Source organism: Amblyomma maculatum, chromosome 5 (assembly GCF_055883805.1).
Source record: "Amblyomma maculatum isolate TAMU_Amacu chromosome 5, ASM5588380v1, whole genome shotgun sequence".
Lineage (NCBI taxonomy): Eukaryota > Metazoa > Arthropoda > Arachnida > Ixodida > Ixodidae > Amblyomma > Amblyomma maculatum.
The window spans coordinates 87399114-87414501 of NC_139348.1; the positions used below are offsets into that span (position 1 = coordinate 87399114).

Sequence of the window (15388 nt, forward strand, 5' to 3'; positions counted from 1 at the left end):
CGATTACTACGCCGACGGCTTTTCGACGGAACAAGCTGCATAAGCTATCGCTTAAAGAGTATTGTAAGCAGTTTTAAAGAGCGTATAAGGGACAGTTGTTGATGACGATTCTCAAAGACCCACGTCAGTTTCACGCTCCTAAAGTTCCGCTAAATGTTCATATCTCAGCATTGAGGGCTCCTTAGGCGTTGCCTCCTTGTTCACTGCGCTGTCGTGTGAACCTGTGGCTAGCACAACGGCAGCTGCACCGAAAGCGGTTTACAACCGACTAGAGAAGATTTTTAGACAACTCCCTCGCCTGGTGTAAAAGTTTACTGAGGAGAGAAATTTCGCGTCATAAAAATTATTTTATAGTTCTCTTGCGAACCATTTATCTACCCGCCGTCAAGACAATGTGACACTTCCACTCATAATAACGCCATTTAAAAACTTGCAATCACTATCAGAACCAAACTCAAGAGAAAGTTTTAATTTCCTTTTCTGCTTAGTCTCATTTTACAAGATATTCAGTTAGATTTTTATCAGCTAATAACTGTGGAGCTACTAAACCGATTTTTGCATTAGTTTTTGTTACATAATAAATTTATTTTGCAAATTACAGCAGTAATTGCAGGTTTTGTGACGTAAAATGGTAAATTTCAGCAGATGTGTCACCCATCGTCGGAAGCAAATAGCTGTGCACTTATACAATTTTGCGACATGCAGATGAAGAGACTAAGTGAAATATTCGGCTCTTGCAATAGACAAGGCCGTACGTTTACTATACGTATGGCCACTCTCATGCAGAAGCGTAAAAACACCCGACTCAAATAAGCTTTTTACATCAAGTTTGAGTGATTCCACGAGTTATCAAAATGCGTAATTTTTTTTCATTTACTTTTTTTTTTCTTTTTGATTATATTGCGAGCGTATTACGCAGTATATCAATAGTGGAAATTATTTGCTCGTAACGGTATTCTGTGGAAAATATACAAAAGATGTCATGCCACAAGCAAACTTTTCGCATATATCGCTGTCTCTAGATTTTGAAATGTCGTAATCAAGTGGAGTCATTCAAGCCAGGGTTAATATATTTTGTACAGTCAAAGTAGTTGGCAGAGAGTAGGTTAGGCGTACTTCTGCCATTCTGAGGAAGTTTATACTTCAAAGGAAAAATTCATAAATTTTTTTTTGAGAAAATAAGCATTGCTTATGACATTTTCTCCGCGACTAGAAGCCTTCTTTTTCAAATTCTCCAACCTAATAAGCACTTGTGTATTAATTATGCTCACGAAACTTTATTCTCATAAATTAAAACGAAGACTGAGAACTTTTATGCAAAGTATTGCATTTTTGGCTGTATAAATGCTTTTCAAGAATGAAGTGTAAAATAAAAGTATTTCCTAATTTCGCTCAAAATTTTTGAAACATTGCTCAGAACGCAGATAAGAAAAAATATGAAAAGTCATGTTGTATTATTGCTGCAAGTTGCAATTTTCATTATTGTTGCATGTTGCAAGTTCCAAGAGCTGATTTCTCCAGTATGGGCACAAACCGCTCAATTAGGGTCGTGAAGCAACTTCTATTCCTTTCGTAGTTGTAATAAATTCGCGAAATATGTTTGACAAATAGTCGAGGTCATGAGTAGAAAAGCAAACTGTGTTTTTTTTTTTTTTTGCGCGGCTCATAGTTAGAATTTTGACGTCCAAAACGAACTGACAGGAAATGAAACAACAGTACAAAACACTTTCAGGACATTCTCGTGGTTGTTTTTTTTTATACCTGTGAACTGGTAACATAAAGGTGCCAGGATATGTATTAGTAAATGCTTTCTAAATGTAGATTTTGATCTTTTTTCAACTGCAGATATTCAACGCAACTTGTGATCACCCTTGCTTTGTACCGCTAACTACACTCTCAACATCCGTGGTTAATGTCAGTATTCTCTTTTTGTACCTGTGTAAACCGGTTCATGTGTGTTCTGTCACTTACTGCCAGTCTCAGAGGTTCTTGGGTCCTTGCCAATCTGTTCGTATCAGCTTTTATACATTGAACATTTCGAGGATGTAACTTTTGTTTCTGAACAAATAACGAATTTAATTCATAAATATTTGGAGCTGAGGTGGATAATGACTATTGATACTGCAGAATCCGAGTTGGAAGCGTGAAACAACTTCAAAATTATTTTTTCTGTGGATCGAAGATAAATCCTTCTTGGCATCTACGGTGTCTTGTTCACATATCTTCATGTTCATGAATGTATTCATGGAATCGGTCGCAAATCTTTACACTCACCTTTTTTTTCTGGTCAAGTAATTGTTGTGGTTTGTCCCTAAGCTCAAGAACCATTTGCACGGTCTTCAGCCTTTCCGATAAGAGACCGTTTCAGACGCTGGTTGTATCACTTTAGTACTGCCGGTTTTCCTGGTTGTTAATTGACGACTTGTGTTTTACTGACCCGCAAATGCAATTGCGTTTTCCCCATCTACTGTTGCAAGAAGACCACCTCATGGACACTTGTTAGGCCACACTTCGCGCAATCGATAGTTGTTTTTAAAAGCCTTGCAGCCTTGTTGCTCACGCATGTGACATGGTCTTCAAGAAGGAGGTCTTTGTTTTGGCACGATCGTTAGTTTCGCAAAAGACTAACAGGTAGAGCTCGCAGTCACCGGAATTTCCAGGACATAAGAAATCAGGACATAAGCAGGACATAAGAAACTTAAGCCTAGAGAAGCGTTTCGAAGTGATTAAGGTAAACAGGGAGGTACATAAAGCAGGTTTTGGTAGGGCTTTCCAGCGAGATGGCATTCATTTTAAAAGAAGGGTGGGAGCAGAGATCGGCTGGCGCCTGGCAGGCAGGGATGTAGCTTTTTTAGGGGGTCCGCGAGGACTCCGTGCACAGAGGTAGTTAGAAGTGAAGCCGAAGAAATTGTAATAATGGAGGCTGAGCCCCAAAAATGGCAAAGAGTAGGTCGAAAAAGAAAAGTACAAAAAAAAATTTAACATTAGGAACAGCTACATAAACATGCAAGGAGGTAGAAAAAGAGCGAAATGGCTAGAGACAGAACAGCAGTTGAAGAATGACGAAATAGGTGTGTACGCTCTTTGCGAGACTCATCTCAGGGATCTAGAAGATCCGCCGTTTATAGAAGGCTACATCTGGGAAGGGTGCAACAAAACGAGAACGGAAAAAAAGGATGGAGGGGTCGGTATGTTGATACACCAGAGAACAAATTGGCAAATAATTAAATCATCTTGTAAAGAACACATATATGTCTCAGGAACAATTGCCGGCATAAGGACATTGCTAGGGGTAGTTTATTTAGGAACAGGACATCAATGCAGGCAAGAAAACAGGAATCTTGTTGAATGTCTCAGTGACGATATAAGCCAGTTTGGAAACGGGGCCAATATTATTCTACTGGGGGACATGAACGGCCACATCGACGATCTGGATGGATACACGGATTGTAACGGGAAGCTAATGCTAGATTTCTGTGAGCGACACGATCTAGTTATAGTAAATAGAGAAACAAAATGGTGAAGGCCAAATCGCGTGAGAATTCCGCAACAGGCAGACGACCATTTACTATTGTCTAATGTCGCAGGAAATTTATAGCAAGGTCAGAAAAATGGAAATAGACGAAGAAGGGGAGTGTAGTCTGGGAAGTGATCATAAACGTATTAGTCTGCAGATGGGGCCCTTGATTAAAATAGAAATGGAACTTAGACAAAACGTAAACGCAAAATTAAGCGACGATCAAATAGCGCAGATAGCAGCAGACACAGAGGAAGCAATAGAGAAAAGCCCCATGGAAGACTGGGATTATGAACAGGTAGAACTACTCATAAGGAGGAACATTCAGGAGGTTAAAGTAGCAATCCGCTGGAATGGAAAGAGGAAGCCACGGAGCTGGTGGAATAAGGAAATCAGGGAAGCTATTGAACAACGACGGGCTGCTTCTAGGGAACAACGAATGGCAAAGAAAGCACAGGTATCTCAGGAGGAAATCGACCAAAAATGGGAAAATGGGAAGAAACTTCAGGTGCAGGCCCTCGTCCAAAGTAAAATAAGGCAGTCCACTGATCGCTGGATGGCTGACATACACGATGCCTCTAGAGGAGGAGCAAGAAAACTCTGGAACCATAAAAGCTGGCTAGGGAAGAAGAATCAAAGAAAGCAGAATCGCATTCAAGATAACGAGGGAAATTGTTTAAAGGGAGACAACGCAGTGAACTACATTACATCAGTTATAGCCGAGTCATTTAAGAGCGACGATAGGGCAACAGCCGCAAATTAGGAAGCAACCCAAGGTAGCAGAATACAAAGCAGCTTAGAACTGACCAATCTAAACTGGTAAAAGGCAGAAAAAGATATTCCTGAAAACACAACTACAGGAATAGATGGAATTCCGATCTAGCAGAATAATGAACTCGGTCCAAAAAGTAAGGAAACGTTGTTAAAAGCTCTGGAAACCGTCATAACGAATAAGCAAATTCCAGACAGCTGGCGGCAGAGTAAAATGAATTGGATTTATAAAGGGAAATGAGGCAGGATGCACATAAAATCCTACAGGCCGATTACCATAAAATCTGTTATGTACAGGTTAGCCATGCAGGCGGTGAAATTAAAGGTGCAAGCATGGGCAGAAAGTAACAAGATACTTGGAGAACTTCAGAACGGCTTTAGAAATGGTAGGTGCTTAGATGATAGCCTGTTCGTGCTTACCCAATGCATCGAAATATCTAGAGTGGAAAATAGACCTTTGTATTTGGCCTTCCTGGACATAAACAGGGCGTATGACAACGTAAGCAGGGAACGCCTGTGGAACATTTTAAAAGAAGGTATCGGTTATGAGATAATAGAGTTCCTACAGGAAATATACCGGGATAACAAAGTAGAAATTACGTGGGAAGGGATAAGAAGTACGGAGGATGTCAAAGTATGCAAAGGATTAAGACAAGGTTGTCCTCTATCACCGGTGCTGTTCATGTTTTATATGATAAACCTGGAACGGAGGATACAAGACAGTAACCTAGGTTTTAACCTGTCATATAAATTAGGTGGAAAGGAGGCAGAGCAGCGCCTCCCCGGTTTGATGTATGCAGACGATATTGTGCTGCTAGTTGAGAGTCTGGAAGAATTGCAAACTCTAGTTAACTATTGCCGAGACGAAGGGGACGCTCTAGGCTTCAGTTTCAGCGCAGTTAAGTAGGGTCTGATGATGTTTAGAGGCTCAACTGATCAGGGTCTTAAAATACAAGGCCATGAGATACCTTGAGTAGCAAAATATAAATATTTGGGCGTATGGGTAAACGAAGGATCGGCATACATTGGAAAGCATGAGCAATCACTTAAGGCCAAAGGGCGAAGGAATGCCGGGATAGCAAAGCATAAGGCATTGCGGGGATACAATAGGTGTGAGATTTTGAGGGGTATTTGGAAAGGAATTATGGTTCCCGGACTTACTTTCGGAAATGTGGTTTTGTGCCTAAAATCAGAGGTACAGTCGACATTAGAAATAAATCAGAGATCCGTTGGACGATTAGCACTAGGTGCCCACGGCAAAACTACAAATGAGGCGGTACAGGGAGATATGAGCTGGACATCTTTCGAAGTACGGGAAGCGCCGAGTAAGATATTATATGAGGAATGCCTGAGGAAATTGGACAGTAACAGATGGGCAGCTAAAGTATTTAAATACCTGTACTTAAAAAGCGTTGACTCACAATGGAGGAAAAGAACTAGGAAACTAACTAGTAAGTATGCTAGTCACAAGGACGGAGAAATAGAGAGCATTAAGCAACAGGTGAAAAACACAGAAGGTAAAAATTGGATAAATTCGATGGAAAAGAAACAGAGTGTGGAATTATACCGAAAGTGGAAAATGCAGATCAGGAAGGAAGATTTCTTTGATAACTCAAAAGGCTGTGCCTTACTTTTTGAAGCTAGATCAGGGTGCCTTAGAACACGCAGCTACAAAAAGAAATTTAACAATGGAGATGACGCATGTGCTGTATGTGGTAACTCCAGTGAAACAATTGACCATATTATACTCGAATGTAATGGTATCCATCCGGAAGTCGATGCAGGCGTAGTCACTGTTCCTGAAGCTCTGGGGCTTAGAGATAACCGTGGCCGGGTGAATAAACCGGTGGTGGAAACTAGCCAAAAACGACTGGAAGATTGGTGGCTTAAAAGCAGAGAAGTGACATAATGTTACTAATGTAGGAACAAAAATTTAATAAATAGAATGATGGTTTAGTTAACCATTCTAAATCAATAGTTAAGATGTAGGGAGAAAAATGAGCATGATAGCTACTGCTACCACCCCGTTTCAAAGGGGACGCTCCTATATTACATCCATCCATCCATCCATCCATCCATCCATCCATCCATCCATCCATCCATCCATCCATCCATCCATCCATCCATCCATCCATCCATCCATCCATCCATCCATCCATCCATCCATCCATCCATCCATCCATCCATCCATCCATCCATCCATCCATCCATCCATCCATCCATCCATCCATCCATCCATCCATCCATCCATCCATCCATCCGTCCGTCCATCCATCCGTCCATCCATCCATCCATCCATCCATCCGTCCATCCGTCCGTCCGTCCGTCCGTCCGTCCGTCCGTCCGTCCGTCCGTCCGTCCGTCCGTCCGTCCGTCCGTCCATCCATCCATTAGCCACTGACAACGTGGACTGCCACAATGTGTGGTTAGCTATGAAGCCGGTTGAGAACTACCTTCGACTCAAGTTGTCTAGGCTGTCGAATCTTCGTGGATTTATATGCGACCAAAGGCAGAGCAGAAAGTAGGATGTATGAATAGACGAGACACTATTCCGATTCGGAGTAACACACAGCTATATCAGTACACATTAGGTGCAAAAAGAGGTGGCGTCAGTAGACACATTTTTCACAATTAAAAATATTTTCACTTTGGGTACACTTCTTATGATGTTCTTAAATTCGCTGCCCATAAAGTGATCCAAAGCTGTCTTTATTGGTTGAATGCGGAAAAAGAGCAATGTATTGGAAGTATGTTAGCATGCGTTTGCAGTGGCCTACACCTCCACGTGGAATACACAGTGGATGTTTTAGGTTTGGTTTTGTGGGGTTTAACGTCCCAAAGCGACTAAGGCTATGAGAGACGCCGTAGTAGAGGTCTCCGGAAATTTCGACCACCTGGGGATTTTAACGTGCGCTGACATCGCACAGCACATGGACGCCACTCCGTCTCGCCTCCATCGAAATGCAGCCGCCAAGGTCGGGTTCGAACCCGGGTACTCCGGCACAGTAGTCAGGCGTCTTACCACTACACCACCCCGGCGGGGCGACACACAGTGGATGTTTTCGAAATACATTTTCTTTTATATCATATATTATATTGTAACCGTCATGGATTTTATGAGGAAACGACAAAAAAAGAAAACACATGCACAGCATCACAAAAAGAGAAACATTTCTCTGCATGAATTTTTATGGCCAGTTCCTTCCGCTGTTATTCTCATTCGGTGACAGCTGCGCAAATTCTTCGTACTTAGGTCACAGATTTATGCTGCCTATTAGAAATACATTAGTTTATACCCTCCACTGAGTAAAATATCTGTCCTGAAAATTAAGAAAATTGAAAACAAGGGGTCGAATAGCAGCTACTTCACCACCGCCATTGACGAGTTTTTGCCAGTGCTAGGCTCTCATAACTTCCTAAGGAACAAAATATTGCAATATGTCTTATCCGTTTTTGCCTGCTCCTTGAGCATTGTTTGAAAATCTTTGAGCAAAATTAGGAATGGAGTTTTGGTATAATTCATTTCTGAAAAGAACTCATAAAGTCAAAAATTCAATATTTGGCGAATATTTCATGCACTTCACTTTGATTTATAAAAATGACAGTCAGTGCACATCATTACTGAAGACGTGCCTATTAGTTCAAAAAATTTGAAAAAGGAGCGGCATCTACTCGCAGAGAAAATAATTCAGTCACAGGACTTTTTTTCTCAAAATTTACTTTTTGAATTCTTTTTCTTGGAAGAAATATCTTCGTTAGAATGGTTGAAACATACCTCACTTGCTATTTACCACCTAAAGTTTGACTGCACGAAATATATATGAACCATGGCTTGACTGAATCCACTTATTTATGCCATTGCAAAATCCGGACACATCGAGGTGTACAATAAGTCTTCCTGTGGCGTGCAATAGCTTGTATTTTTTTCTCCCTTAATATTAAGTCATGAAAAGAATAATAGCACTGTTGACACACTGAGCACTATACGGGCACAACATATTCAAAAATAAAATTCAATTAAAAATATCAAATTATTTACTCAAAAGCACACGAGAAACTGATTTCGTGTAATAACTTTACTTTGAATGTTCGTTGAAGTTTCACATAAAATTACCTTCCTGATTAAAATGGTTAACACGGTCATACACGCTGGCGTTCGAACCCTCACGTGCTTCAGACAAGAGCGCAAGACTGCTGTGGTAATAGAATCCGTCACAAAATTTCCGTAATGACGCTCCTTGTGCCCTTGGGTGGTGCGACTTTTGTTAGCGCTGCTAATGGAGTTCTGTCACCGTGGTTATGCGCAAGCGGAAATTGGGTTACGAAAACGAAACTCATCCTCGAGAAAGCGCGGACGGGCTGAACTGCACAAAATGAAGCTGTTTAGCTTGCTCTGAAATTCTTTAAGTATAAAGACACGTTAAATGATCTTGATAAGTCACTTTATTTCAGTGCAAAGATAGTCGAAACTTGCCAAGAGACCCACAGGAAATCCTGATGTCTGCAACACTGCCACAACCAGTTTGCGCCACCGACGGTTCTGAAACCACAGGTGGCGGGGGTTATAACGTCAGCATTAGAGGGTTTAAAACGAGTACATCATAGTTACGAGTCGGCTCCCAGTTACGTGCTGTGGTCGGAAGCTGTTGCTTTCCAGCGACTACCAAAGCACAGTCCAATGGCTGCGTTTGAATTGCTGGGCCAGAGATGGACACCCCTTCGCAGGAGCTAACAACTAGGCCCAGTCAGCAAAAACTGTCCATCTGTGCATATACTTCTTCTGTACCAGCAAATACGTTCCTGCGATGTCTTAGGAACACGCTTTAACATTTAAGCATCGACGAAGACACCGTCAAGGGAAATGACCCATCCATGCAGGCATTACGCCGAGAGTAGCCCGCCCACACTTGAGTACGCAGCAATATGGTGGACGGTTCACGTGAGCCGGTGAGCAGATTTGTTTTGCTTCTCCCCTTTCGAAGTTTCAGTTTTTACGACAGAGACAAGGCACAAAATTAAGAAGACATCCAAAGCTGTCACAGCGTTTCTAAGAAGTTTTTTATTTTTTTTATTCTAGAAGTTTACCATCAGACATAGCGAAAAGGGAACGGGGAGTAAGAGGAAGCTAGAAGTGTAAACAGGTCTCCCTTAAAATCCCACAGGTTGCCGATAAACAGATTGTTTAGCCTCCGCTTCCTGTAATCACACTCAAGGTCCAACCGCAGGCCTACTTTCCGTAGGTAGCACTGTCTTACGGATGCCGTAGCTGGGCAGGTCCACGATAGATGCCTCACATGATGCCTCGATAGATGCCTGCGTGTGTTTGCTAACGCAAAGATTATTTCTCGGAAACATGGGACATGAGCGGATCTGGGGGGAGAGGTGAAGGTGGCGGGATGTCTGATGTGTGAAGCTGTGTCATTTTATCCACATTAATATTATGCAGTTCGTGAGCATGACCGCGAATCCAGTGCATACGCAAAGAGCAGGGGTATTTTTTACAGAGCTGGTGAATGGATTGTGTATTTTTCAATTTGGTGCGATACTGGCTTTAAGTAGGCAGTTCCTTACCTCTGAATCCCCCCCCCCCCCTCATTCACGGCTGTGGCTGACTCTTTTCGATGGAGGCGAAAGCAAAACGCCCGTGTGGTGTGCGATGTCAGTGCACGTTAAAGAACCCCAGGTGGTCGAAATTTCCGGAGTCCTCCACTACGGCGTCTATCATAGCCTGAGTCGCTTTGAGACGTTAAACCTCATAAACCAAACCAAATCAAACCAAATTTCTAATTTTTCTTTCTCCTGAAGTTGATGTCCCGCCTCAAATGTGCATGGTTAGGGCACTCGACCTCTGTGCCCAAGGATGCGGCATCGAATTCTCGTCGCGGCGGCCACTTTTCGATTGTAGCAAAATGCTAGGTGCCCGCTTGCTCTGCGATGTCAGTGCACGTTAAGAAACCCTATGGGGCGATATTTCCGGGGTCCTCTACGAGGTATCTCATAGCCTGTGTCGCTCTTAGACTTTGACACCATAGACAAACCAAACCCAAAGTTACTGTACTTTAATTTAGAGTAAATAATTCCCTCTCCTTTATTTACGCATTTAGGCCGAACGTTCGTATAGGTGTTTTCTACAATTATTGTTTTTATAGCGCAGCTTTCTGGCGCCCTTTCCTGCGTTTCGCGGCGTCACGCTGGCCGTCATCGTTGTTCCTGGTAACCAGCTCCGCAGTCGGAGAAGCGCGCTGCATAGCTGCTCGCTCTCCTGGCGCCATTCAGGTGTCCAGAGAAATACATGCAGTCAGGTACTACTCTTTTCTTTCAATGCAAATTTTTGTGGACCCTGCCGGGATGATGCAGTGGTAAGGCGCCTGACTACTGTGGCGAAGAACCTGAGTTCTAACCCGACCTCGGCGGCTGCGTTTCGATGGAGGCGAAATGAAGAGGCGTCCGTGCGCTGTGCGATGTTGTTGTTGTCGTTGTGGCTGTAGAAAGAAGAAAAAGAAAATGCACGGGCCTGCTACTGGCTCTGCAGCTGAGCCACTTCCGCTGCCTCGTGCAGACAGAAGAGAAAACAGAGAAGAAAGAAAAGGACGAGGGAAAGAAACACGCGCGCCGCAACAACAGCCATCGTCCACCACCGAAGCGGTGGTGGGTGCAATGACGACCTACAACAAATAAAAATTCGGTGGCAGGCTAGCCCCCGCCGCAAGCGGCAGTGACCTACCTGCCCCAGCCCCATCAGGGGAGTTCAAGGTTCAGTAAGGTTGAGGCTGGGGCAGGTAGGTCACTGCCGCTTGCGGCGGGGGCTAGCCTGCCACCGAATTTTTATTTGTTGTAGGTCGTCATTGCACCCACCACCGCTTCGGTGGTGGACGACGGCTGTTGTTGCGGCGTGCGTCTTTCTCTGCCTCTTCTGTTTTCTTTCCTTTATTTTCTCTCCTTTCTCCACGAGGCAACGGAGGTGGCTCAGCTACAGAGCCGGTACAGGCCCGTGCATTTTCTTTTCTTTGTTTCTACAGCCACAACAACAACAACAACAACAACAACAACAACACGCCGAGCCACGTTCACTTCACTAGCTTGCAGCGTAAGCGGCGTCCCTCAGCCGCTGCTATCTCTACGCCGTGCAACGTTCCTATGGGCCCACGCGCTGCATCCCAAAACCTACCGATAATTTAATTTCCCTCTTTGCTCTTGTTCCATTGCCACCCCTGTGCGGCGGCAATCAGAGGCCCGGATCGATGGCGGCGGATCTCGATATATGCACCGCCCGAGCCGGAACGCATTGTCGTCACCGTTAGGAAACTGAGAACCGCACTTCTTGCCACTCGCATTAACCGCCCACCGATACACACCAGTGTTAGCAGTGGCCGACAGTAAGGCAGATGTAAAGACAAAAAGAAATTTCGTACCATTTATGCGAGAGAATATCCCGTTCCTCTCGCTCATAACGCCTCCCACAGCTGTGACATGTTCGCGAAATACTTGCACAGACTTCGTCTTTGATAACAAGGCATTGGTGCCGCTGGTCGAGTATATATCCATCTAAATTTCCGACCACAAAGCTTCCTTCATGACAATCAAAAACTGTTAGTGGCGTGTTTCTTGAAAAAGGAATATGTATGAAAAATAAATATTTGCCTGTAATTGTACACACACGTCTTGCTCAAATTCTTTGTCTCAATCTATTGAAATGCTGAAGCAGCTGATGAGCTGCGCTCAAATTTGACCTTATTATGTAATGTAATCGCCGAAATTTTTTTTTCATGCCCTCTGAGATGGGCCGACAATTCTCTCTGCTACTGGTTGAAAGCAAACGCCCTTGGGACACAAGGCTGTAATGCCATTCTATGAGGCAACAACTGCGCCTACGGATCAGCATGTATGTGGTTGACGGCTGCGGTCATCTGTCGCAAGCGCCTACGACATCGGACCATTGAAGCTGTGGGAGGACAGGCGCGCATACGCAGTGCGGCTGTACGAAAAAGGGGGATTCAAGTGTGTCGTTCCTTTTCTAAAACAATTGCTCAATAAACCCTTAAAATTACGTTATCAGCTAAGTACATCGAGATTTAAGCCTTAAGAAGTGCAAACCATATTTATTGCAATCTTGTTGGCAATGGTAGCTAATTTGTAATATTTAGCTCGATGTGAAGCGTTATTGACATTGTCGCTGGATGTAGTAGGAATAGGTCGGCAAACTCATCTGTGCTCACTCAGGCTCACTCAGAAAATTTTGGTCAATCTGCGAGCTCACTCTCACTAAGACTCACAAGGCCCTGACTCACTCACACTCATGAACTGCAACTCACACAAGCTGGCGACTCATTCGGGTTCACTTAGACTCATGAGCCCAAACTCACGCATGATGACGACTCACTCGGGCTAACTCAGAATAATAACTAATCGCGCTCACTCACTCATTTCAAATCACTCATTTCGACTGACTCATTTTTGACTCGTGACTCATCTGCACTCACTCACGTCCACTCACGACTCATCTGAACTCAGACGCATTATGGACGCACTCATTTAAACTCACGACTCATCTGAACTCACTCATCTCGACTCACTCATTTTTGACTCACGACTCAACTGCGCTCACTAACCTCGACTCACGACTCATCGGAACTTAGACATACCTGGACTTACCCATTTCAACTCGCGACCCATTTAAACTCACTCATTTCGACTCATCGGGACTCCGTCATCATGAACTCACTCATTTCCACTCTCGACAAGCAACGAGTTACATTCCTAAATCTGGTTTAGCTAGGCGGAAGGCAGTACAGAGAAAAACGCGGGAAATAAGTAGAAAAAAAAGTGTAACATTACATGATTAGTCTGTTTTCTTCAGTAATCAACGAGTTGAAAGGTTACAGGAAAAGAAAAAAAATATGGCAGGAATTATCTCTTTTAAGCTGATTATAGTACGAAAGCACGGTCGTTTTAGCTATCAGTTCAGTTCAGTCGTTCAGTCGTGTCCGACTCTTCGTGACCCTATGGACCATGTCACGCCCGCTTTAGCTATAGCACGGGCCAAATTTCAGAAATCGCTTTGGCAGATTTTGTGGTTGCCGTTTTGTCGGGCACAGTCAATAAAGGTTGTATACAAATTGTTAAGGTGAAAGGGCCAAATTCTGGTAATGGTCATGCCCAACTTTATAGGTAACCATAGTGTTGAGGATGGTCAGTACAATTAGGAACTGATCGCTTTTGATGCTAATTGGCCAAAATCAAATTTCGAGGGTTGGTAAACCGTGTGTGACTCGAACCAAATTTTGGAGGTCACCAACGTGTTAGCCGCAATCAAATTATGTTGTACGTTCATTTTGGTCCGAAATCGGCCTAGGTCAATATACTGCGGTTAGTGGACCATATGTGAGGGTGGGCCCGGTCAAATTTAGAGATCACCATCTTGTTCGCCGTAGTCATATTAAATTGGACAGATTTTTACCCAAATCAGTCGAGGTCCAATTTCGGCGGTGGGTGGACAAAATGTAAGGCGGCCCTGGAGGTCACCATCGTGGTCGACGTAGTCGAATTATGTTGGACAGGGTTTGGACCAAATCGACCGAAGCAAAAGTTCAGCTATACGGGATTGTGTTTAAATTATCCGCGTGCGCAGCCACGCATTTGTGACCTCCTTAAACAGCCTGCCTAATTAGAGCAATGGCACACAAAAGGAAGTATTGTACAAGATTATTGGTCTGCGGTGGTGAGCCTACGACTTTTTTCGCAATAAGAAAGAACGTAAAAAATGTGTTTACACAATGGTCTCTTCGAACTTCATTAGCCTGATATTATTAGCTATGCACGGCAAGCCTGGCTCGTTCGCATCGCTGTGCAACAATGAGCAGCTAACCCATGAAATCATTTGCGAGATATTTCGAAATAAATAAACAGCAAAGAAAGAACTATATAGCCACCGCAATACAACACGCCAACGAGAACAAATGTTCGATTAACCTGCAATAACCGCCATAGTCAAAATAATTGCGTGATAAAAAACAACAAAATTGATCTACATCATCAGCTCACCAAGAAGCTTACTCATTATTAGAATTACACGGGCAATTCCAGTCCGCTAGGATGTAATTAGCGACTTGTACCCATTACTCACTCGATCACTTCAGATCATGATTCTTCAACCTCTGAGCAAGAATTCATTTGATTTCATAGGAACTTTCTAGATCGGACTCAGCACGACTCAGATCATAATCTGAATGCGAGTCCGGACTCACTCACGACTCACATCACGATCTGGGTATTATCTAGATTCACTCACAACTCAGATCACGATCTGGGTGTTATCTAGATTCACTCACGACTCAGATCATGGTCTGAATGTGAATTTGGACTCACTCAAACTCAGATCATAATTTGTGTGTGACTCACTCACGACTCAGATCATGATCTGAGTGTGAGCCTGAGCGTGCCCGAGTGCGCCGACTCATGAGTGAGTTTGCCGACCTATGGTAGTAGCTAAATACTATCACATTAAACTGCTGCTGATGTTGAGAGGTAGAGAGTCATCTTCCTAACCCTAGCTCGAACAAGTAATGTAGCCGCCGAAAACGTCCACATGCATACAGAAAAAATCCCATATTGCACTATATTATCCCATATGAAACATTACATACCCCATAAAGCCTAACATGGGCCTTCCTCAAGAACACGCCTCCTACTGTGATCATTTCCAGAAGAGCCTCGAGTGTCTGCGGCACTGCGGAAGGATGCAGAGTGAGGCTCGGTAAGTTTAATTCACTAGCTTCTTAACGTGCAAAGAGGTGAAGAATATTGACATATCTTCTGGTTTTATTGCGTAAGCAATAAGTGAGTATAATCGCAAGGCCATGTCACGCGAAGTTTTTTGGCAGGAATACGATCGAATGAAATGAGTTACAAGGAAAAAAATGGTTACACTACAAGAGGATGAAAGCATCTTGTTAGGGAAAATTTGGTTCATGCAGAGTAATAAGGTTAATATTAGATCCAATTAGGTCAATCAGATGTCTAAGTTGCCTAGGAGAGTTACAGGGTCCCAACTTCCATGGGGTTTTGCCTCATAGTATCAAGTCACAAGCCCGAAATTTCTTC

At 43.4% G+C, this 15388-nt stretch overlaps 1 protein-coding gene across 1 annotated transcript in view; it reads left to right on the forward strand.

The window, feature by feature from the left end:
- The first annotated feature begins 4656 nt into the window (after positions 1-4656).
- The window catches only part of LOC146188650 (uncharacterized), a 34849-nt gene continuing 24117 nt past the window's right edge, over positions 4657-15388 (forward strand). The window contains exons 1-3 of the mRNA XM_084603870.1: positions 4657-4674; positions 10438-10590; positions 14992-15041. Coding sequence (XP_084459996.1) covers positions 4672-4674; positions 10438-10590; positions 14992-15041 — 206 coding nt within the window. The 5' untranslated portion in view covers positions 4657-4671. The remainder of the gene's footprint in view (positions 4675-10437; positions 10591-14991; positions 15042-15388) is intronic.